We start from the raw sequence: 24404 nt of genomic DNA on the forward strand, positions 1-24404 counted from the left end.
TGGAGTCACACTTTCTACAATGAGCTCAGAGTAGCTCCCGAAGGAGATTCGAACCCACTACCTTTGAGTTAAAGGCCGCGCGTGATACGCAGTCAGCCACGGCTGCTCACCGGATGCGAGCTAGACATCGGCGACAGTGACGATATACGAGGGCTACTCGCTACCTCACGCTATCCCGAAACTGGATCTCGCGACATGAAACTTAACCGAATGTCTGGCCGGGATGCTCCGCGAGGAAGGACATAATTTTGTCACCGGTGCCGAACGGCCAACAGTTTGAGGCATCAAAGAAACTGCTGACGACTTTGAAGCTGAAAACGATTGGCCGAAATTTTATACGAACACTTCTAAATGTATTTTTTGTTGAATGAAAATCTTTCAGCAAAAACATTCTAACAAAATCGAACATTATGTGTAATGTTCGTTTCCGGTTTTTCAGATAACTCCAAGTTCAAAAAAAACGAAAGAGAGTTTTTTTAAAAGAACAAAAATATAGTAATTTATTTTGATTTCGCGATTGATTGATTAGTTTATCAGCTTTTTGAACATTGTAATAGAGATAAATTTCTCCCGGTTAATTCAAATTTAATCAAGTCTTGAACTGTTTGCAAATCTATAATATCTTCATCTTGCGTGGCCTTCTGGACCGCCTCTCGCCATGTCTTCCTGTCGTTGCATGCGTCTTGAATAAATTCAACCGCCGTTACCAACTCAGTTATGTAATCCATCTTCTTCAACATCTCCAGTAAAATCGGGTCATTTTCGGGGATGTATTGACGGATCTCTGATATCGAGTCAGACCACTGAGATAGTTTAGCTCGCACCTGAAAAAAGGTCAACTTCTTAAATTAACAAACAACTTCAGCTTAGGGTTATCTGCTAAAAAATAACTACAGTATTATTTATTCTACGTCGAAATCAGTTAATTTTGTGATTTCTTCGAGGTGAAGTATATGTAGTATATAGAACCCCTCTGACTGTTGAAGCTGATAGAAAAAAAGTATCATGACGCCGAAAAAATTACCTGTTTTTATTAGCTTGTACAATTAGCAAGTACAACTAGCAGAAGGCCACCTGATTTTAAACTGTGTCGAAAAAGAAAACTAACATTTTTTGAAGCAGATTGGCACATATTCCCCTCGGAATTGAAACTGCAGCAGATCAAAAAAAGCAAAAAAACTTGTCACAAAAAAGCATGTCGGAGATTCTGCTTGGGATTTTCAACGGGACTTTTGAATGGCAAATTGCATGAGACTTTTGAATGGCAATGGCTATAATTAACTATGGGGTTCCAAAGAAACTAAATCCAACTTGTTTATCGAAACCTACAAAAAGTGTCCGAAAACTGATTATTTGATGCATACTTGTTCTGTAAAATTTTCTTCACAATATTGTAAGTTTACTTCAAATTTGGTCGACTTAAAAAACCCTGCTTCAGCAAAATCCCAGAACCACCGCAACCTCATTTGTTCACTTTCTTGTTTTTAGAGGTTAGGAACATCAAAATTAATGTTTTAAGTTATGTACAGCATTTAAATTGTACAGCAGTTGAACAATCATCCCTCTGAGCAGACCAAGTGAACAATCTCCCCCAAAAATTAAACAACAAATTCAAGCAGTATGCTGGCCTGCATGTACTATGCTCAAATCTGTTTAACTGAAAAATATTACTTTTTACCAAGTGAACAATCTCCCCCGTAAACTGATTTAGGGGGAGACTGTTCATTTGGTCCCAGCAGTTATTATACCTTGTGAGTTTTGAGAAGTCTGAACTTGAAGTGAGTCCACTCTGTGATCATGGAGTGAGCCACTTGGAGGAACTTCCACAGCTCCCTCCTCGCCTCCACCCGCCTGTACATATCCCACAACACTCCCCCCTCCAGCAGATCCCCACCACCCCCCTTACTTCCACTACTATAACCCCTCGTCCCTGGGGGGCCATCGTCACTCTTTATGATCTGAAACACCCCAAACTGAAAATCCAAAAACATTTTGCGTTCCCGTGGAAAGTTTTGGGTTTTGTCCGAAAACTAATAACCAAGGAAAATCTCTAAGAAATCCCACAGACAAATAAAAAACACTGTGTCGAAAATACTGTGCGTGGTTGAAAAACACTTTATAGTGATTTCTGAATTTTTGTGTGAAAAACTCAACCTGGACGTTGAGATTAAAAAAATTTGCATGCTACAACTTTTCTCGCAATGTTTGGCTGAGGTTTGAGCACAGAGTTTGTGATCAAAAGAGAGAAAGAATTTAATTCATTTTTGGATATTTTTCTAAAATGTTAATCAATTTGAAACAAAAAGTCTGCAATGTTGTAAAAATAACAGACCTTTGTAATAGCAACGGGCTGGCATCACAAATTTATTTTGAATGTTCAAAAGCTGAGCCTGAAAATTTCTCTAATGAAAACATAAAACTTGTATGCTAAACAGAAGAAAATGCTGAGCCCAATTATAACATCTTGTACCCGAATTGCTTCGGCAAAGAAAACACCTCGTCCGAACCTGCAAGTACTTGGCCTCAGCCACTCCCAACTTGACAGCGTAGAGACACTTGTCTCTCAGAACGTCCAGTTGTTTGACATTCTTCATCGCCTGCGAGGTCTCCCCCGCCTCTCCTGAATCACTCAAAGTGACGAACTGCTCTGAACAAATAAAAAAATAAAAGATCATTAATCCATGAGGGAAAGTACTAAAACGGAAAACCCTTTGAAAGACCTAACACGCAGTTTAATTGTCGGTTTTTCTGGTCTGGAAAATGTTGCCTTAATCTCCTTAGCAACAAGCGCAGATCATGGTGATCTCCAAATCAACGACCACTTTCCTGTATTCATGAAAAGGCTGATAATAATATTAATACATTTAGCACTTAATCAATTGATGGTAGTGTAAAAGACCAGTAAATTAGGTGAAAGGAAAATCAAGGATGCATCGTATCTTAACAGTTTATATTTTTCTAGCACCCAATCACTTCAATTAACCCCCCCTCCCCTCCCTACCTGTAAGCCCTTCCTCCCAGTTCTACCTTTTTTACCCCCTGCTAGCTTTAAAGGCTCAAAAAATGGGTAAAAAGTTATATTTTCCAGCCAATCAAAATTCAGAATTTTGCGTGAGGACTCGTTGCTGCTCTGTTGTTTCTATTATCTTAGAAAATCTGCGCAAAACAAGTTTTGATATAAAAGTTCACAAAAGGCGAGAAAAAAAGCAAAATGAAAGCATATGTTTTTCCATTTGCTCCACTTGCCTGATTGGCTCTCTGCCAGAATGGCCCTCACTTCCTCCTCTCTCTTCTGGAACTCAGACCGGACCAACACCTCCATCTCCAGTCGCTTCTTGCGCACAAACTCACTAGCGCCATTCTAAATTGAGGAGAGTAATTAAACAGCCAGAATTGCAGCTGACACTGGTTAACTCAGCCATAAACATAGTTTAGCAGAAAAACAGAGCCTCCGACCCTGGCAAGGTAATTGGTATTTATTGTTGTAAGGCCTATAGTACTTAAGCAAAAAAACAGAACTTCCGACCCTGACAAAAATACCAATGAAAAACCTCCAGCTGTTTTCACGTGTTTTAAACATGATTTTTTTTTTCGTCTCACGACCGCTTTTTTGGGATAAAATTTCACAATCTTTTTTTAGAGCGTACCTGCTGTTTTTGGGCGACAGAGAGAGTGCTCTCAACTGCTCTCACTGAGTTCAGCTCCTCCTCCGTGAGTGCCCTGACGCAGAGCTTGATGGTCTGCAGACAGGAGTGGGCATGGTCCAGACGGGGCCTCGCCTCACCCAGCTGAACTTTGGCACGGTTCACTTCGCTAGAATTATTTACCAGTAAATCCCGACACAAAAACGTGTTATCCGAATGTTCATAGGCATTATGCGCAGAATACATTCAATGCGGGGCGTTCTATTTGCGGACACGTTGTTTTAAATAAGTGATTTTCATATGCGAAAGAAATCTAATATAATCCAGTTAATCGAACAATGAACAAAATTCTGTTTTTAATCAATTTTTTACTTCGCCCAAAAATATTGCTAAGCTGCCTTGGACTGCTAGCACCAATTCTCTAAAAAGCTTTTTTTTGTCCGATAAAGAATGAAAAAAAAAACTCTTGTTCGGTTGTGCTCCACTGCACGTACCACACAGACACGTCGTGCGAGTTTGAGTGACACATAATATTGAAAAATCATAAGAAAGCAAAAAAATGTATATTTTTTAAGTTCGATAATCCTTTCGAGAGTTTTAATGCTACTTGCGCAGTTTACTTGAAGTTGATTTTGTTTACTTATGTTTTTGCTTACCTCAAGTATCCAGCAAACACTGCCACACCCATGTCACTTGCCGTGTGCAAAAACTCAGCCATCAGATTAGCCTGTTGCGTGAGCTCCTCACAAATACCCATTGCCCTTTTGGACAGTTGCGCGGACACCTGTTCGATGAACTCGTTCAATCTCGGAATCATGTACACGTGAACTGTGTCTTGTCTGACCTTGAGAAGCAGCTCAGGCGAGACCCACTCCAAGTCTAGAGATGTCTCCAACTGCTCAATCCATCTTTTGGTCTGAAGTCAATTCAATTTGAGGCACTAAATTTTACTTATTTGAAAAAATATATTTATGCCTACTTCTTTGTTCCGACAAACTGAAAAATATTGAGGAACTTTGTGTTCGGATGTATTTTAGTTTTTTTTCTCACAAAATCAGGTAACACAAATAATCATCGGAATGGGTCGAGTTATTCATCATATTAAAGCCTTTTCAGTCGTAATTCGAACATGAAAAAAATTTGAAAAAAAAAGATTGTGTCAATAAAAATATGTTTGCAGGGTCGCAATAGCTTATTTATTGAGTGTCGAATATACCTATTTTTTTTTGTTCAGATCATACTATGACACCACACAGAAAAAACAACACTAATTTTTAAAAAATATATGTTTTTTTTAAAGACTATGGTCGGAACATTCTGTGCCATTTGCACAGTAACCGGCTATACTTAATTAAATGCTTTTTTTTCTACACCAATTTCCCATTTTGTTATTTTGAATCGGGTCGATAACTGTGGGATCAAAAGTTTTTCTCAATGAAGCGGATTAAGCGGAAGTTTTCAAGGTTTTCAAATATTCCAACCTGGTTCAAAACCCTTTGAATCTCGGGCAAATCTTTCCTCATGACGTCATCGATACTATCTGCCTCTCTTTTGTCAATATTGTGAATGAACTCACAAATAGGCACCACCCACAAACCATCATCACAATACTCGTTCACACTCTGTTCACACTCACACCACATTCTTTTCACGTCTGACTTGAGTGCCTGGATAACTTCGTCCTGTTCCAGTTTGAGGCTGAGGTCAGTTTGACTAAGAACTTCATACTGACCGATGAACCCTTCCGCTATGATTTCCAGACCAGAACCTTCAGAAAAGAATGTGGGTCACAAATTAAAAGATTAGTTAGGTAAATTACTTAATAATGATCATGGGATAAAAAAGAACACATAATATTTCCCGTGATTCATGTTTCATGGTTCTAGTAGACATACCACTGGGCTAAAACCCTAATTATTAGAAGAACCAGTTGCCATTCGAACAGCACAAAATATTCCGATCACGACAAAAGTGTATTTGAAAAAAACTGAAATTATAAATTAAGCTAGTAACAAAAAAAACTAAAACTCCTCCTCAATCAAGTTTTTTTTTGTCTCAGCGGTGTGTCAAATGAACCTCTTACCTATCGACATATTAAGCAGAGCATCCGACATCTGGGACCTCGCGGTTCCTGTTGACATCTCTTCGTCCAAGTCTCTGTTCAAGCTACCACTGGGTCGATGCAGATTAACAGTTGACCTTGATCCTGCTGTACTACTAGACACCCGCGGATGACCTTGACCTTTTTTGGGCTTGACTCCTTTAGCCCCATCTAGAATAGGGTTTACTGTAGATCCAAAAGGCGCGATTATTTCTGTAATGGCCGAAATGATGGTTGAAAGGGACTCGATAATGGATTCGGTGACTGTTGATATTTCGGGGTCAACTCTTGGTTTGCAATCGAGGTCAAATGTCAGATGAATTGAGAGATAAGGTTTGATGTCCACTTTTTCTTTGGCCAAGTCGTCTTTATGCGAGTAAACTTCCAACATTTTCTTGGTGAATATTTGCAATTCTCTCCTGAAAAAAAAAAAAAAATTTGATTGCAACTACACAAAAAAAACAATAAGATGAGTTTCGTCTAAAAGGAGACTACTTGAGCTGCTGGCTCCAAAAAGTTGATGTTTTTGCTTATTCCAAACACACTTCTTCAAACATTTTAAGTAGCCGGGGTCGACTAAAAAATTGGATCACATTTTTTCATCCGACCGCCATCTAAATGTAGTAATTAAAAAACTACCGTCGAGGGTAGGTTTTGTACACAAAATCAAATACCAAAAACACTCTTATCACAAAGTAGGTGATTTTACATAACATTGAAGGCTGATAAGTACAAAATTTGAAAGGCTGGTAAGGAAAGTGTCAATTTCTAACGTATTTCGCAGCACTTGAAAAATAAATCTAAAAAGCTAAAAAATCATCAAAAAGTTTTTCCTAATATTTTTTGAAACTTTTTTGCAGCAGTGCTGAGAAGAATTGTACTGTGCGCGATTTGGAACAAAAGTTTTTTTGAGAGCAAAAGTATAGTTCACTATAGTGTAAGGAAAAAGAATTGCAAATGTTGCAAAGCAAACAGATTGAAAATGGATATTTCTTTATTTCTTTAAAATATAAGATCATTTCCCCGAAATTTTGATGAAAGAGAAATGTTTCCTACTTATCGAGACAAATCAGTAGTAATAGCACTAACTGAGATTTGAACAACATAAGACACATGTTTCGAAAGTTTCGATTTGGAGGGTTACCACGAGTTGTTACCACGGTAAATATATAAAAATGTTGATGAGGTTTTTTTTTAAAAAAAAAACTTTTTTCAATGAAATATTTGAGTTCACTGAGGGTCTAATACATTTACTATGGTTATATCATATGCAACCCAGAAATTTAAAAAGAGCATGGAAATAAAAAGTACTTGAAAGTAAATCAAATAAATTTTGAAAGCTATTAACGAAACTATCTCAAAATAAGAATTATATAAAGTTATCGTCAATTATGTGGAATAGAATTGTTTTGCAGCCTTCTCATAACTAGCAAAAATTATACGTTTCAAATTTCAAATCTGATTTTCATGAAATACGCTCAAATTAAAGACCAAAATCACTATTGTCAGTCATCAGCAAAAATTATTTAACAAACTGCATGAACGTAGCCTGACAATTTTTGAAAATTCAAAAAACTGAAAAAAGCCAAATTTCGGGAGTAAAAATAAACGCAGCGATGTGAAAGCCACAGTGGAGCTCACTCAAATTGTCAAATTTAAGTTATAAATTGCACATAAAAAAGACAGTACTTGAATTGATCTTTAAAAACTTTCGACAACGGTAATTGTGATATATGTTTTTTAGAAAAAAGTGCCGTTGCTTTGTTTGGCCTGCGAGGTAAAATGTTCGAATTGGTAAAAACTTAGATGACAAAAACTATGTTCAAATTAATACCGAATACTTTGAATTAAAAGATACAGATTGTTGTGTCTCAAAGGATTGTGTTAGGGCCCCTTTGTTCATTAATTTCATCGATGATGTATCAAGTATTGTGAAATTTAGCAACGATTTTGTAAAATTATTCTGTATGTAATGATTGATTCATGAAACATCAATTATAATTATGATCAAAATAATGTGTTCTAATTAGCAAAACAATCAGAAGCTGAACCAGTGGATTTAGGTGGGAGGGGCGCCCTTCAGGTATTCGAACCCCTGTCGACTTAAAAGGTCCCTCTTTGCACTAATTTGAGATATCCATTTTTAGTTGAAGGATCCTAAAATTTTTCTAAGGGCGCCTTCGGCGCCAATAAACAAGTAGAACTTGTTTCTGTTGGTTTCTAGGCTATGGGTAGAAAAGACTACCCGAGAAAACAAAAGAAATAAGTTTTTTTTTTAATATAGAGAATGGTCTAAAGGTGCGAATAGAGAGGTTTTAAGTTTAATAAAGGTTTACCGGTAGAAAGGTCCATTGCATTGGATCAAAAAATTGTTTTTTTGTTCTCCCCTTAATGAGACACCTGAAAACGGGCCGTGTTGGCTTAATGGTGTTCCCCTAAACGATTCTAATTTGTGTTTATAAATTTTTTTATAAATAACTTCATAACTAGATATCGTTTAGAAACAATTTATTATTATTATAAATACTAATTTTGAGGGAGAGCGAGCGCCGAAACGACACAATTTTTTTCTGGTCAAAATTTTCTAAAAAGTGCCTAAAAATTTTTCTATTAAATATTTGGTCAAAATAGGGTCCTTGTAGTGATTTGGGAGAGCTCGGAAAATCGTTTTGGTCGACCTAAAAATATGTCGATAAAATGTCAAAAAAGTATTGAAAATCCGACCCCCCTCAAGAAAATCCTGCACTGGTTACTTTATTTTGATCTATATTGGACTTAACCATTGATGAAAATGAGATGGTAAAATTAAATAGACTTGCAGGTTTTAGTATAACACTTTTTCTTCGGTCATCAAAATTTTAGAAATGTTCCTTAAAGCTAGAACAGACTGGAAAAAATTGGAAAGTTTTACAAAAAACTAGACGATGAGAGGAGCGTGAAAAAACCCATTACTTTTTAAATGCTACCTTGTGAATGTGACCAAATATTCGGCCACATATCGCTCGAATAACTGCACGAAGTTTCCCAGTTGAAGTGCCTCCCTTCTAGCAAGAAGAAGTTTGCGCTCATTTTCCTCACAAATCGCCTTTTGCTGCGACAAACTCACCTTCACGTGTGCCTTCGGCCTAAACATATTTTTTCTCACCAAAAAATTTTCAGTTTTTTTTCGTCGACGACATAAATAATTAATAGGGATATATTATTAAAAAATTAAAAGAGATTTATTGTCGCGGAAGACATTAATAACGAGACTTATTATGAAAAAATTATCTTTCAAACAGTTCTTAAGATTAATTCAGTTTTGAATAAAAAATTGTTGCAATATTTCGTTTGTTCTTTTAATTTTTGTCAAAGTTGACGTTTTGGGTTCGAATCTTACTTGGTGTTCACTTTTTGTTCACACAGTTGAAGCTTCTCCAGGATTTTATCACGAGTGGTGTTGATGATGATAGCAGAATACTCGTAGAACTTTTTCAGCACTTTCTGAAGGAATATTTTTTTCGTCTGCACAACTTCTTGGAATTCTAAAAATGCATAACTGGCTTTCGTGTTCAAAATAGATGCAGAAACGATTTGCCTAGCTAATCAGTCTTCCAGTGTAAACATAAATGAACTGGAATTCTCGGAAAGGAAAAGAAAATCAAACTAGTATTTACAAAGTATGTTAAGAAAAGAAAAAGTTCCAAGAAACAAAGGCAACCGGTTGCTGTGCAAGGAGCAACGAAAGTTCCGATCACAAAAATTAAATCTAGAAAAAAACGCAACTTATCTTTGATGATGGTTTTTGTTCGTTGGGCTATAAGCGGTTATGAATAAAAGCCTAGAATTTTAGGTTCATTTGATAGTGAGTGCATAATACACACATCTGACAATGGTTTTATCAAAAATTTGTTCAGAAAATAGAAAAAAATTGAAAACAAGGATTTTTTTTTATTCTCAAGAAAGCGTTGTGGCGCATCGGTAGTGATGTTGCCCAGCAATCATATGATTTCGGGTTCAAATTGCACGTGCGCTGCAAAAAGTTTAAAGCGGATTTCCTCTAAGCTGCGGAATTTTTTTTGGAATATTTTAGAAGGGTCCAAATCGCAACTACAAATCAGGGCTTTAACATGATATATCGCTTGATACTTTCTAATGATTATGTTTGGTACCTGCATTTGCGCAGAAAACAAAACAGAAAAAAAAACCTAAAACACACCCGAATACAAAGTTCCCCCTTTTTCAGTGGTCGGAGCAACAGAAGACGAACAAAAAATATGGTTCAAAATTTAAATCCTAGTATTTCAAATAAAATCATTCCACAAAAATTCACCTGCTAGCGTTATAGGATCCACAACCTCTATTACAGGCACCACTCCCACAGTTTCAAGTTCCATTAGCAACTTGTGCAAATGGCAGAAGGCCACATTGAACGAAGGCGTCCCAAGAAGCAGTCTCTCCTCCAGAAACAGCCTCACATTGGTCATTTTGTTCAAGTTTGCCCCACGTCTCCACAATTTGAAGTGCTTTTTAATTTTAAACTGTTTGAAAAATTTGAGACTTCTAAGAGTCCGGTAGATGAGAGCCTCGCGATGCCAGTCAGCCAGCGACATTGATTCAACGAATCCATCGTTGTGAACCCTCAAAATCCCAAAGTTAGACATCAGATAGTGTTCCCCTTTTGCATGTCTTTTGTCAATCAGCTCTAAACTGTACGGCTCCTCGGTGCTGACAGGTTGAAGGTAAACGAATTTTGCTATTTTCAAATGATTCGCTTTCATCAAATGCTGAGCATGTGCGACTCCAGCCATTTCACCACTAGAGGGCGAATTGAGATTGTATTCAGGCGCGAACTTCGGTTTTCCGATTGGTGGAATAACTTTGCTTTTAGACCCAGCAAAAGCTGCAGGTTCTTTCGGCATTCGGTACAAATCCATGTCCATGATTCTTCCGGTGGTTCTCTGGGTGTCTTGATCTTGGGTATCTGTCAACAAATTGGCGCCGAATAGCGAGTTTTGAATAGTTTCTAACTGGGTGACGTTTTGGGTTTCTTCTGCGGCAATTTCAAGAGCAATTGCAGGAATGAGTTTGTCGAAGTCGCGCAAGAGAAGTCCAGTTTTTTCCTTGAAAAGTCTCTCCCGTATTTTTGCTTCATCCGGATTGTACATTTCAACTCCTCCATATTTGTTGAAAGCGTCTACTTTAGAGGTGATTTTGTCGTCGAGGTCCTAAAACAATTCCCATCAATGATCGGAACAATCTGAATCATTGATGTCGCAAGCAGATCATCAAAACATAGCGAATTCTATGTTTTGCTTTATTGATCATCTTCTGATTTTTATGGGCTAACAAGATAGAAATTTATTATTGCATTTATGCTTAGAGTTCAATTCAAAGCTTCTCTGCGAAAGTTTTTATTCAAGTTTGCCTCAAATGTCAACCACTTACAAGTTTTAATTTTTCTGATTTTTCGCTCTTCAAATTGGTTATTTAAAATAAGGTCTTGTGAAAATACCTGACAATTGGAACCTGATCTAAACTATATTTTATGATTGGATAAATTAGATATTTTACCACTGTAAAGTATTTAATATTAACCAATCATGATCCATTTAACTAACAACCCACTTATTTGTAAGTGCTGAAATTACTTGTAATTTCAGCACCAGAGAGATTTGAATTTAACTTAGAAATTAGTTGCCTCTCCAAGAGAACTTCAGCAGCCGCAATAAACCAGTATACCCTAGATCTATTGAGCCTAGCAGAGACTAGTTAAACAACCTGAGACTAGATAGTATAAGAGTAAGATTAGGATCGGTATTAGACTAAGAAGTTGCACGAATCTATCCGGCCGAAAATAAGATAGCGTGACGAGCAGACGGTGTACCCTATCCGAAATTACTCTATGAGTTAACCACATCGATCCTAACTCATCTGGTGCGACCATAAGTCTCGAACAAGACCTTAATAGCTTAGAATTAACCAAAAAAAGATTAGAATTTAGACAAAACATTTTTAAAATGTTATACGACGATAATTTAATCGAAATGTCTCTACGACTCAATAGATCAGAGCCAATATTCCGAACGATAACAGAACTATCCGGAATTGCAAGAAGACCTCGAACCAGAGACGACATACGACAAAGTAGAAACTTACCAAATAGTTATATGATAGTACGGCAAAAGCCAACACAGACTTTTATATTTAGATTTTCATTTGCAAACATAAAATCTTGAAGTCAATCTTCATAATCATCTCAGGTGCTAAACAAAACTATTAATATACAATAACGATCGATAAAAAGATCTCAGATCGTTTTCCTAAAATTCTGCAGTATTATATAAAACATGTTTGGAAAATATTTATTGAAAATCAAAACAAGAATTAGTAGCATGACAATAAACTGTTAGTAATCATAAAATCATCAGTTGTCCCAGCTTCATCACCTAAACATAACAGCATTCATAAGCTCACTAATATCATTAAAAAACTAAATCTTTTTCTTAAACAAATTTAAACCATTTTAAACTTAAATTCACTTAATTTTAAAATCAGATCATCAAGGCTTATCCTTGGATCTTAATTCATTTTCTATTTAATTAAATTTAAAACTTGATCATCAAGGCCTATCCTTGGATCAAAAAGAACAATTTTGTTCTCCCCCACCCACTTAGCTAGTGTCTAACGACCTCAAACGTCGATTCACTATCCAACCCTTTCAAAAAACCCAAGACTAATAGAAATTTTTGAACAAAACTAATCATTCAAATTAGGATAAACAGTGAAGAACTTCGGTAATTCATCCTTCACTTGAACCCTCCTCTTATCAAGACCCAGGATAAATCTTAGACTTAGTAAGTTTAAAATAGTATCTAACGAACCACTCGCGTTCTAATTATACCTGAAACTTGTGGATCGATTTACTATTCTCCAACCCTTGAACACAATCACTACCCCTAAGTAAGATTAAGTAAGTTAACACCTTAGCTTATACTAGCCACGAGAAAGTAAAAAATCATTCTTCGGAATCGATATACTTTTCTCTCCAACCCTGAAAGATAGACCCAGGTTAAGCTAACGAAAAAAAATCGTAAGAACTAACAGTTTAAGAAAATAGAAATCATCTAACAAATTTTGCATCCGTCATCCTAAACCTTATGTCATTTAAAAATCTAGGAAACAAACAAACAATCGTTTTACACAACTGTGAAATAGATAACAAAAAATACGACCTTGTAATCACACCTCATACACAAACAGTTGGATATATTAGAACAAAACGACAAACACTAAAAAGGAAAATAATAACCAAACAAAGACAAATAACACGAAAAAGATTTTCCAAAAATAGAAACGCATTTTCAGAATCAGAAGCCAGCAATTTAGACGAACTTTAAAAATTAAAAGAATCTATAGATAAAAATTGCCCCATTCACGATCAATTATATTTTTCCGACTCAGAAACAACTTCAAATTCATCAAAAAGAGGAAAAAGAAGAATAAAAAAGCAATATAAACACAAACCAGTACATTTATATAATTGGAATCAACCGATTGGACACATCGATAATTACCTATTAACAGTCATTAAACGAAAAAATGAGCCAAACACACACTCCAAGTGAAGATAGTCCAGATGATGACGATATCTACCCCTTCCTCGTAGATGCACCCGATAATAGAGGACAGCATGATTTTTGCAAGAATTTACTCCTAAATTTATTTGAACCCGGAATCAGCCCATGTAAAGCAGAGTTCCCAGATGTAAAAATTAAAAGACAAATTATTGATCACTATCTGAAAGATATATGTAATTTGACACAACAATACGGAACCTACACCATAGAATTCAGCTCACCAAACCCGAATCATCGCAAATATGTAATTCAAACAGACGACCTTGATTTAGAATTTTCAAAAGTATTCTCAGAATAAATAAAAAGCATACAATATCATAACTCACAAAGAGCAAACTCCATATTTACTAATGAAGTTTTTGCAATAATATATAGTTATATCTCAATATTAGAAAACGAAATCCCAATCCCAAATGTCTCACCGACAGAGACATCTAAACATATAAAGGTACGACATGAAATCACACTATTTTCAACTTTCCTACATATAATTAAAGAAAATTTCACTAAAGATGAAGTTTCACAACATACAAAACATGACTTACAAAAAATTTTGGCATGGTTTATAATAGATTATTTCACACATAATATAGATTTAATTTCACAAGCAAGAAAAATTTTTAGACCTCAAAATTCAAACGATGATACCGCCATCACAGAACAATCAGACTACGTTTGGGACCCCGAATGGTCTCATTATGCATTCATAAATATCCCACAATCAATCTCAAGTCAAGCAATAAGTACAATATCTTATACAAGAGATTATGTAAGAGTAGTACCATTAACCATTGATGCAACACCATTAAACTACAATACATTTTTACCTGATACGCGACATAACAGTTTAAATTCGTCCGTCATACACAATGAAAACCTTAATGGAACTAGGAATCTCACTCAACAAGATATTCAGACACCATCACACTTCATAAATGAAGAAATTGTCCAAACAACAACAACAACTACACAACAAAGTATTTCACCGATACGTCCAAATTTAACAACACCAAGAAATACAAACACTTCACTAGCACAGGTAACCTTACAATCAACCGTTAAACCTTCGGTTGCTCCAAAATATTCAGAAATGGATTATCAAACATATAGACCCATGACAATACCGTCAAAAACACGCAGAAAGTTCACAAGAAACAATTTTGCGGAACACAAATATAATTACACACATTCATCAAAAACAAACTATCCCCCACGAAAAAAAAATAATAATCAGATAAGATCTCGATATTGGGATAATCCAATGGCAACAACCAACTCAGTAAATTTTCAAACTAATTCACATCCTCCACAGGATCGTAGTGAAAATTACCAATTCTTTCAACAGAATAAAAATAAAAAACAAACACCTCATCAAACGGATTACCTATCCTCTGATGATGATTATTTACAACCAAATATATTTGCACCATATACCCAAGAATATCGCGGACAAGGAGTGCAAAAACCATATACATATCATAGAATTTTTTCTCCACATCAAATAGATACACAAAATCAACAACCAATACAAATGCAAAACCCAATTAATACACAATCTTTTCAACCAATTCAGCCACAAAACCCAATGATTACACACTCATATCAACCAACACAAATGCAAAATGAAATACCACTTCCATATTACCTTCAACAACACGAAATAACAAAAAATCAACTTTCAAATTTCTCACAAATGCCCAATGCAGCAGAATCATTACAAATGACAATGAATCCATACCTTATGGGTGGATCATCAATAACATCAAACAAACCATTAATGGTATTCACAGGAACAGACCCTGAATATTCTGTAGAAGATTATTTAAATGCAGTAACAGCAAATTTAATTTTAAATATAGGACCTGAACCAATTAATACGCCACTACATCAAAACTGGATACATCGACGCACAGCGTTGATACAGACAACCTTAGACAACGCAGCCCAAAAATGGTTTTCAGTATTGCCTATAGAAATAAAATCAAATTGGAAAAGATTTACACAAGAATTTTCAAAAATGTTTGACTCCGAAAGAAACAAACAACAGCAAAGAGTTTTATGTAATGAAATTCGCAGATTACCAAATGAAACCATCAAACAATAAGCAGTACGTATCGAAACACTAGTTCGAAAAGCATATTCATTAAATACACACGACTATAAAAACACAAAAATGACAGAAATCTTAATGATGACCTTAACACCTCAATTAAGGAAAATAGCAATAAAAAAGAGAGCATCCCATCCCTCCTCAATTCGAGAGCCCGATTTAGATTTTTGAAAACTAGTAGACAAACTAGAGCAAGCGGAAATCACAATGAAACTTGAAGAAACAGAAAATCTGAAATTACAATATGTTAACCGAATTGAAACAAATACCACAAATATCAACAATATACAGGAATCAGATACAGACCTCGTTGAAAAAATCACTGAAATACTCAATATTTATGAAAAACATCCAAACTTTAAAGGCAAACCATCTTTCAAAAAATGGTGTAATTATTGCCGACGATACGGACATAGTATTTCTGAATGTAGACAAAAACAACAGGACAATCAAAACAAACCTCAAAAATATAAAGAACCAAATAAATCATTCTATCAGTACATGAAAAAAGATCAAAATCTACCGAACAAAAATGTATACAGCAACAACAGTTCAGGAAAACCACTTCCGAACAATACCAATTACACGAGAACTCAATCACCATATAACTCAAATTATAGAGGAAGATCACCAGAACGAAGAAATACACAAAATTCATCACAAAATCATTACAATAGACCAAATAGTCAAAATAACTACTCCAGATCAAATTCGAATACAACACAATTTGTTTCTAGATCAAATTCCCAATCAAGGAATAAATACTATCCAAACAATCAATCACGAAACTCATCATATAATAGAAATAGAAACTACTCCAATAATCGAAATAGAAGTTATTCAAACAACCGAAATCAGAATTACCCGAATAATCGATCAAGGAATAACTCATATAACAGATCAAACTATAACAGATCAAACGATAATTATCAAAACAGATCACGAAACAATTCACAAAATCGACATTCAAGTTATAATAATCGTTATAGAAATTATTCCCAATCACCACACAGAAATAATAACCATTATAATAATTCCAACAATCGCCACAGAAGTAGTACACCTAAACATCAAAGACATATAAATCAAGTACAATCAAATCCGGAAACAACATCAGACCCCCCAGGTATTGATGACACAGTAGATGATACACTACAACTAAATCAAATAAACTGTGAATCATCAGATTCAGAAAGTGATACAGAAAACACTATCTCCATCAATATGATAGCAGTTGAAAATGACTACGAACCTATTATATATGAACAACCTTTTTCATCACATATATATGAAAACCAATTAGAACTCCTTCACAATTATTATATTGAACCCATCCATTCCACACAAACAACACAAGAAACTAACGAAATCAACACTACAAATCAATCCAATGAAAATGACAAAACAAAATGCTTGAATACAAATCACATCTATCAAAATATACAAAAAGAACAACCTAAAGAAAAAATTTGGACAATACCATTTCTTTAAGAAAGTCCAAGAAACAAAGAATTTTAACCACCAGATCTTGAAATTGATTTTTTAATTGATTCAGGAGCAGAATCAAACATAATAAACATTCCCAAATGGAATGAGATAAAAACATTACACACAAAACTAACGCCTCTTGAAACCTCCAGTAAACTAGCAACAGCACAAGGATCAACATTGGTAAGATATGGAAAAATTCAATTATTTCTTCTCCCCACAAGAACAATAGAGCAGAATAAAATTTTAAATAAACCATTTAAACAAATATTTCATATCACTGATATTAAACACAATATCATTGGAATACCATTTATCTCTAAATATATACCAACAATCAACATCTTGAATAGTAAAATACTAATAAAAGATAAATACACAAAAACAAAAGACACATCCCTAACATTTTTTCAAAGATTAAATAAACAACCACCTTTCTTTTCAAAATTTTATCCAATATATAACCAACAAAGAAAACACCTGAAACCACTATCAGGAAACATATATAATTTTTCAATAAAACAAGTCCACCAATATGATAAAAAACAAAATAAACAACAACTCTATATGTCAGATTTTGAATTCAAACCTATCCATAAGTTTTTCAAAATCACAATCTCATCAATAAAATATTTGAAAAACTCGAATTCAGATATTATTTCTCTACATGTATACAACAATACACCCTATCAAGTAACATTACCTTTAGGACTTTTAGGCTATTGCGAAACCAACGCTACGATATCACCAATACACGAAAAAGCATACCGCGTAAATAATATACTCCAATTATTAGAAATTTGTCAATGCACAATTCTTAATGAAGAATTATCCATAAATAATATAATAAGTAATGAAAAAAGAAATACAGATTATTTCACAAAAACCCCATATTTCAAACCTACATTCAACATAAATAACTATACAGAGAATCAACAGAAATTTTTAACAATGTTTAACTTCCAACATTCACAAATAACACAAGACGAATTTGATAAATTAGCCAAACAGCTAATAAAATATTCATCAGCCTATGCAACATCCAAATTTGATGTTGGCAAAATCAGCTCATCACTACATCTCCCATTAAAACCTGACGCAGTTTTCAAAAAACAAAGAGCAAGTAAAGTACCAATTCACTTACACGATAAAGTAAACAGATTACTCGATATTTTAGAACAATACAAAATTATATCACCGGTAAACAAAGAAGAACAACCAAAAGGTAACACATTTATCAACCCTGTTATCATCCTAGCAAAAGGAGAATCATTAAAAATAGTTCTAGACGCTAGATACCTTAATTCACTAATAGACGAATCAAAATGCAATTGGCCTATCGAACCAACACAAGTTATTTTAACAAAAATAAACGGAAAATACTTTACAACCGCAGATATGAATAGTGCATATAATCAAATGCCACTAGATGAACAATCGCGACGCTTAACACAATTTGTTATTGGAAATCAGCAATATGAATTCAACCGCCTATTCTATGGAATATCCATAGGACCAGCAGCATTTTCAGCTTTTATGAGCAAAATTTTTAGACCACTAATACTCAAGAAAAACGCAATCACCTATTTAGACGATGTTTTTATACAATCACAGACAAAAGAAGAAATGTTCAATGTTTTAGAACACTATCACAAAATACTTCAGAACGAAAATCTGAAGGCCGCCCCCGATAAATCACACTTCTTTTTAACAAGAGTTAAATTCTTAGGACATAATATAGAAAGAAAAACAATCACTCCATTAAAATCACGCATTGATGCTATTCAGAAGCTCCAACCACCAACAAACAAAAAGAAAATCCAAGAATTCCTTGGAATGTTAAACTTTTTAAGCAAATATGTCTATAAAATGCAATTATACCTAAGACCATTCTATACTATACTTAGACAACAAAATAATTTTGAATGGAACACAGAACATCAAGCACGATTTGAAGAAATTAAAAAACTCTTAACTGAACAAATTTCGAATACAATTCCACATCCAAATCAACCATTCTATGCAATGTGCGATGCTTCGAATTTTGGCATCGGCGCAGCATTATTACAATCACACAATGGAACAAACAAAATGAATCTTATATCAGCAAATTCTCGATTATTCACTCAAGCAGAGCTAAGACTCTCAACTCTAATGAGAGAATGTACAGCCATAATATATACACTAACAGAATATGAATTTCTGATACTTGGATCAAAACATCCAACAGTTCTATTTACAGATCACAAACCAATCATCTTTCTCTTTACACAAAAATCCAATCCAAATCACCGAGTTTATAGATTTCAATTAACTCTAATGAAATTCCCAAACTTACATATAGTTTGGACAGCAGGAAAGAATCTTGCATTACCAGACACTTTAAGTCGAAATACACCACCTGAATTACTTACACGTAAAACTACAGTTGAAATACCCAAAAATATAAAATTCTACCTTGCAGAAAACGAAACATCACCCCGACTAGAATGCAAATATGCAGTAAAAACTGACGTTGAACAATCACAGATAAATAATCTACAACACTTCCCACTTTATTTAGATTGCCAAAATAACCACTACGAAGTTGATCTACTTGGAACATCAACTTTTAAACCAATCCCATATTCACAATGGATAAAAAAAAACACCCAACAAAAAAGAGTAAAACAACACCCGCATAAAAAAGACCTTTTTCCATTAATTGAAAAAGAAAATCTAACTGATAAAATAAATTTATCAGGACCACAAACAAACGATTCAAAATACACAATAAATCAAGTTTTTGACCTCCATGACCCACTTGATACAATTCCTTTATCTAAATTAGAAATTGAAAACATTTTTCTCCCCCCAACAGATAAAATGAAAATTAATACTTTGAAACAATATCAAAATCTTGACCCAGTAATTAGACAACTAAAATCATGGCACAAATATAAAACTAAACCCGTCAAGGCAGATACAACTATTTTAGGAAATAAAACACTCCTCCGATATTTTCGAAAATTTAATAATACAACAATTAATGAAAACACAGACCTTCTAGAATACCAATTAAATGAATCTACAGTTCCCTGTCTCCCTCTAAGTATGATTCTTATAGCTTTTAACATTTCACATACACAAAACATTAAAGGACACTGTTCAGAAAAAACATATTCAAATTTCATACCAAACTTTTATTTTCCAAATGCACCAATTTGGATAAAAGTACTATGCAATGATTGTATAGTATGTCAGCTAAATAAACCTTATCCAAATCAAAAACAAATAGCACAAAAACAAGATTTTAAAGGACAAAGTTTGTACTTTAACCACCGTATTTCATTTGATACAAAAGGACCAATTTCACCCTCATCCGAAGGAAACTCCTACATTATGGTAATTGTTGACGCATTTACACATTATGTAGCACTTAACCCAGTACCACATTGTAACGCTTATTACGCTTACACAACACTTTATGAACACTGGATAGCCAAATTCGGACTACCAGAAATTTTAGTTACAGACAACGGTACGGAATTCATAAATAATGAAATCATCACACTATGTCATTTATATAACATCAAACACAAACCACGTACATCTCACGCACCTTGGACAAACGGCTTAGTCGAAGGTATGAACCGTTCACTACAAGAATATCTTAGATGTATCATCAATGGAAATGATACAAGATACACCGATTGGTCAGCAGATGTAAAACTATTTCCCTTAGCATATAATTCACAAATCACGACAACTCTAGGAATGTCACCATATGAAATGGTTTTTAATCAAAAGCCACGCAAACCAATTATGTTTACAGCAAACTGTCATAAAAATGCACAAAGTTATTGTCAACCGAATAAAGACTCAATTTGTTATAACCTACCTTTACACACACACGATGAAGTTCATTTTCATCACCCACAAATTCTTAAATTAGCCTCCGGTACACACACCGAATGGATTTTAAACAGAGATAAAAAACACAATGAAGCTTACCAAAAAGTAACAAAAAAGTTGTTACAAAGGCAAAACATTAATGAACAAATAAATTCACGCTTTACACCAGCCTCCGATTTAAAAATTGGAACATTTGTTTTAATACCCAATTTTAACACTCAAAAAGGAATCTCTAAAAAATTACAACCCCTTCGTAAAGGACCATACCAAATAATTGCCAAACCCACTGATGTCACATATAAAATCACCGACTCAGACCAAAAAGAAATTGTTCAACATCGAAACAACCTATTACCTTATTACCCAAAAGAATACGCACTACGCGAACTAACTCAATTATATTCTTTCACAGGTTCAAAAGTTATTCAAAATAACCCACATATGGAAAATAAAACAAAGGAACAACATGACATTCACCTCGAAAACCAAAATAAAAAATCAACTACAACGAAAAACAATACAAAAAAGCTAGATCAAAATACACCTCAAAAAGAAAGAAAAAATAGAAAAATGACAGAAAAAATAATACCCCAAGAACAAATCGACAAATCAGAACATAGAGAGTCATCACGACTTAGAAATCAACCACGTAAAAACTATAAAACATTCATTCCACAATCTAAAATATTAAAGAAAGTCGAATTTCAACAACAGCTTTAATTTTATATTTAATAATTTTTGCACCTCTGAAATATTTTGAACTTTCATTTTTCAAAATAACATGCTGAAAAACACGCAGCGATTCTAGTTCATAATTAGCCAATAGGATTCATCCAATCCGTCACCTTCTCTAACTCTAACACAGATCAACTAGACGAACGATATAAAACTCCAGGCATATCTATAACTATAACTTTGCGACCTCCAGGTCAAAAATAAGCAAACCAACCCAACTTGACAACTAAAATAAATATCACCATAATATCATAACCCTCCCTTATCTAATAACCCAAAGATCAACAATATTTCCCCAACTCAGACCTCAAATACCCCCCAAAACAAATCTGTTAACTTAGCCTAAAGTAAAAGAACGACCATTTTAATTAGCCTAAAGTATAAAAATCTCAAAAATACCCCAGATCATTTGACAAATAAAAATAAAGAAAAAGAAGACCTCCCGATCACCATAAAATTTGCCCCCAACAATTTTTCACAAAACTCAACCCACTTGTCAAAAAACCAATAAATAATTCGACCACACTTGAAAATTGCCTCAAACAACAAAAAATCTTCGATCGAGAAGCCATTTCTTAAATGCTCTTCTCTCGACCAGTCAACATAATTCTTGACATTCTCATAAACTTTTTAACGATATTTAAACTTTTAATCATATTTCTTTTTGATACCTTTGAATCTTTTGTAATAATCTTAATCATTTTTTGCAATATTTTTTTAATTTTCTATTCCATATTTGAACTATACCTCCAGCTTTCAAAAGCTATTGACTATATCCACAGGTACGATTCACAAAACTTATCTAAATGATACGAACCATTTTTAGTAGAACAGATATTTTCTTACTATTTGTAATTTTTATAACATTTCTATCATCCCTCATCTTGACAATATGCAAATGTATAAAGAAAGCAATCATCACATTCGCCCTAGCAACAATCCTCCTAATTCTTTTTCTAGAAGAATACTATAATAAACATAAATTTTTTCACTAAAAGAATAGATCAAAACCTATCAAAAATTGCTAACCAACAGTCACACAGTCAGTCTTCACCGACATCACCCCAAGATAACCCAACAACACCTTCAACTACCCAAAACCCCCAAACATCTACACGAATTTCCTTTCAAGATAACCCATATACCTTTGAAGAACGACACGCTCGCTTATCAGAACCACTAGAACCAGTTCAACGACAAGCACCTCTAAGTGAACCAACATATAACTTATACCCAACATTACCACAAGAATTAAATAGAATACGAAATCCTAGTCAAAACCAAAATACAGTCGAAATAAATAGACAAATTATACATCCTCGACGAAACAGAAATTTTCAAACTCCCCGAGTTCATTTTGATATCCCCCAATCACCATCACAAAGTACTCCAGAAAACCCCATCGGTATATTACCAGAAACCCCTACGCTTCTTTCACAACGTAGCACCTCAAGCCTACCCTCAGATTACTAAGGTTCAACACCAACATCTGAACAAATACGTGAAAATCCCTTTAACCCTACAAACCAAACATCACGACTACCATATTAGACAACACATTCATTCACACAAGGTGAACCAAATTTAATCAATGATCCAATAGATATTTGTACGGATACAACAACATCCTCATCACTACCAGAAACATTATCACTACCATCAACACCATCAATCAGCCAGATTTCACCAACGCCTTTTAACTTCAATTTCCCAAATAACCTCGACGCTAGATACCGAGAACAATCATCAACAAATATTCCTTTCAGACTAGACTGGAATACATTCACAGCACCTCCACCATTATTTGGACAACACCCAGAAAGTAACCGACTCCACAACTGGGCACTAAATAGACTACAATATAGACAAGACATCCACGAAGAAATTCGTGATCATAACATCCAAATACTCCAACAAAATAGTCTACAATTAAAATTTGAAATCACGGTTAAATTAAACAACATTACTCAACATCCCTATCCATTAAACCCACCAAATATAACAGCTCACTCCCTACCACCACCATTTATAACAACTGAAGTAATATACAAACACGACAGATATACCAATAAGACAATTGGTTACATCACATTTTATAACCCATACTCAGGATTGTCATACACATGTATATTCTAAAAATAATAATTTTTCTCCAACTCTTTTTTCTAGTAACCTCCAATCAAAACATAAACCCTTCCCCCCGCACAGGACCCCAAGATTTATTAGTAACACATTACGATTGTGAAGAAAACGAACAAAAAACACTACACAAATATGCAATAAATCAAGTATCACAATGCGAAACAGAACCACAAGCCATAGAAACAAAAAATGTAATAGCGACACTTTATTCAAAAGCCCGAGCAACAACAGTTATAGTATATAAATTCACAGCAACATTTTCTGAAAAGAAAGTACATTGTTCACAAGTCTCTAATGGAAATAAAAACCGACTTGACCACGAATCATTCTACCAGAGTAATATCGAACGACTTTTACATCTCCATCCCGAAGATTGTAAAAACGAGTTACTCAGACTAAATATCACAAAAAATAAAAACACAGATAGAAAGTTAGTATATTTCCAAGTTTTTTCAGATTCTGTACATCAAGCAGAACTTGAAAGATATCAAGGACATATAAAATTAGATGAAAAATACCCATACAACGGCGCACACGGAAGATTAACTTATGACATACACGATAAACACTGGATACCACATATTGGTATAAATAACCCATCAAACTGCAAAGCAGACACAAAAAATAAAGGATACCAAGAAATAATGTTTTTCGATTGGAAAATACAACTC

General features: G+C 34.4%; 1 protein-coding gene across 1 annotated transcript in view; it reads right to left on the bottom strand.

The window, feature by feature from the left end:
• Positions 1-504: 504 nt before the first annotated feature.
• LOC134847926 (dynein heavy chain domain-containing protein 1-like) overlaps positions 505-24404 on the bottom strand; it is a gene marked incomplete at its 5' end in the record, with an annotated part of 29506 nt that continues 5606 nt past the window's right edge. Inside the window, 11 exon segments of the mRNA XM_063865215.1 lie at positions 505-824; positions 1749-1958; positions 2508-2647; positions 3247-3361; positions 3648-3813; positions 4301-4560; positions 5126-5412; positions 5728-6164; positions 8712-8870; positions 9125-9269; positions 10058-10952. Of these exon segments, the coding sequence (XP_063721285.1) occupies positions 534-824; positions 1749-1958; positions 2508-2647; positions 3247-3361; positions 3648-3813; positions 4301-4560; positions 5126-5412; positions 5728-6164; positions 8712-8870; positions 9125-9269; positions 10058-10952 (3105 nt within the window). The 3' untranslated portion in view covers positions 505-533.

The sequence above is a fragment of the Symsagittifera roscoffensis genome, chromosome 6 (genome assembly GCF_963678635.1).
Source record: "Symsagittifera roscoffensis chromosome 6, txSymRosc1.1, whole genome shotgun sequence".
Classification (NCBI taxonomy): Eukaryota; Metazoa; Xenacoelomorpha; order Acoela; family Convolutidae; genus Symsagittifera; species Symsagittifera roscoffensis.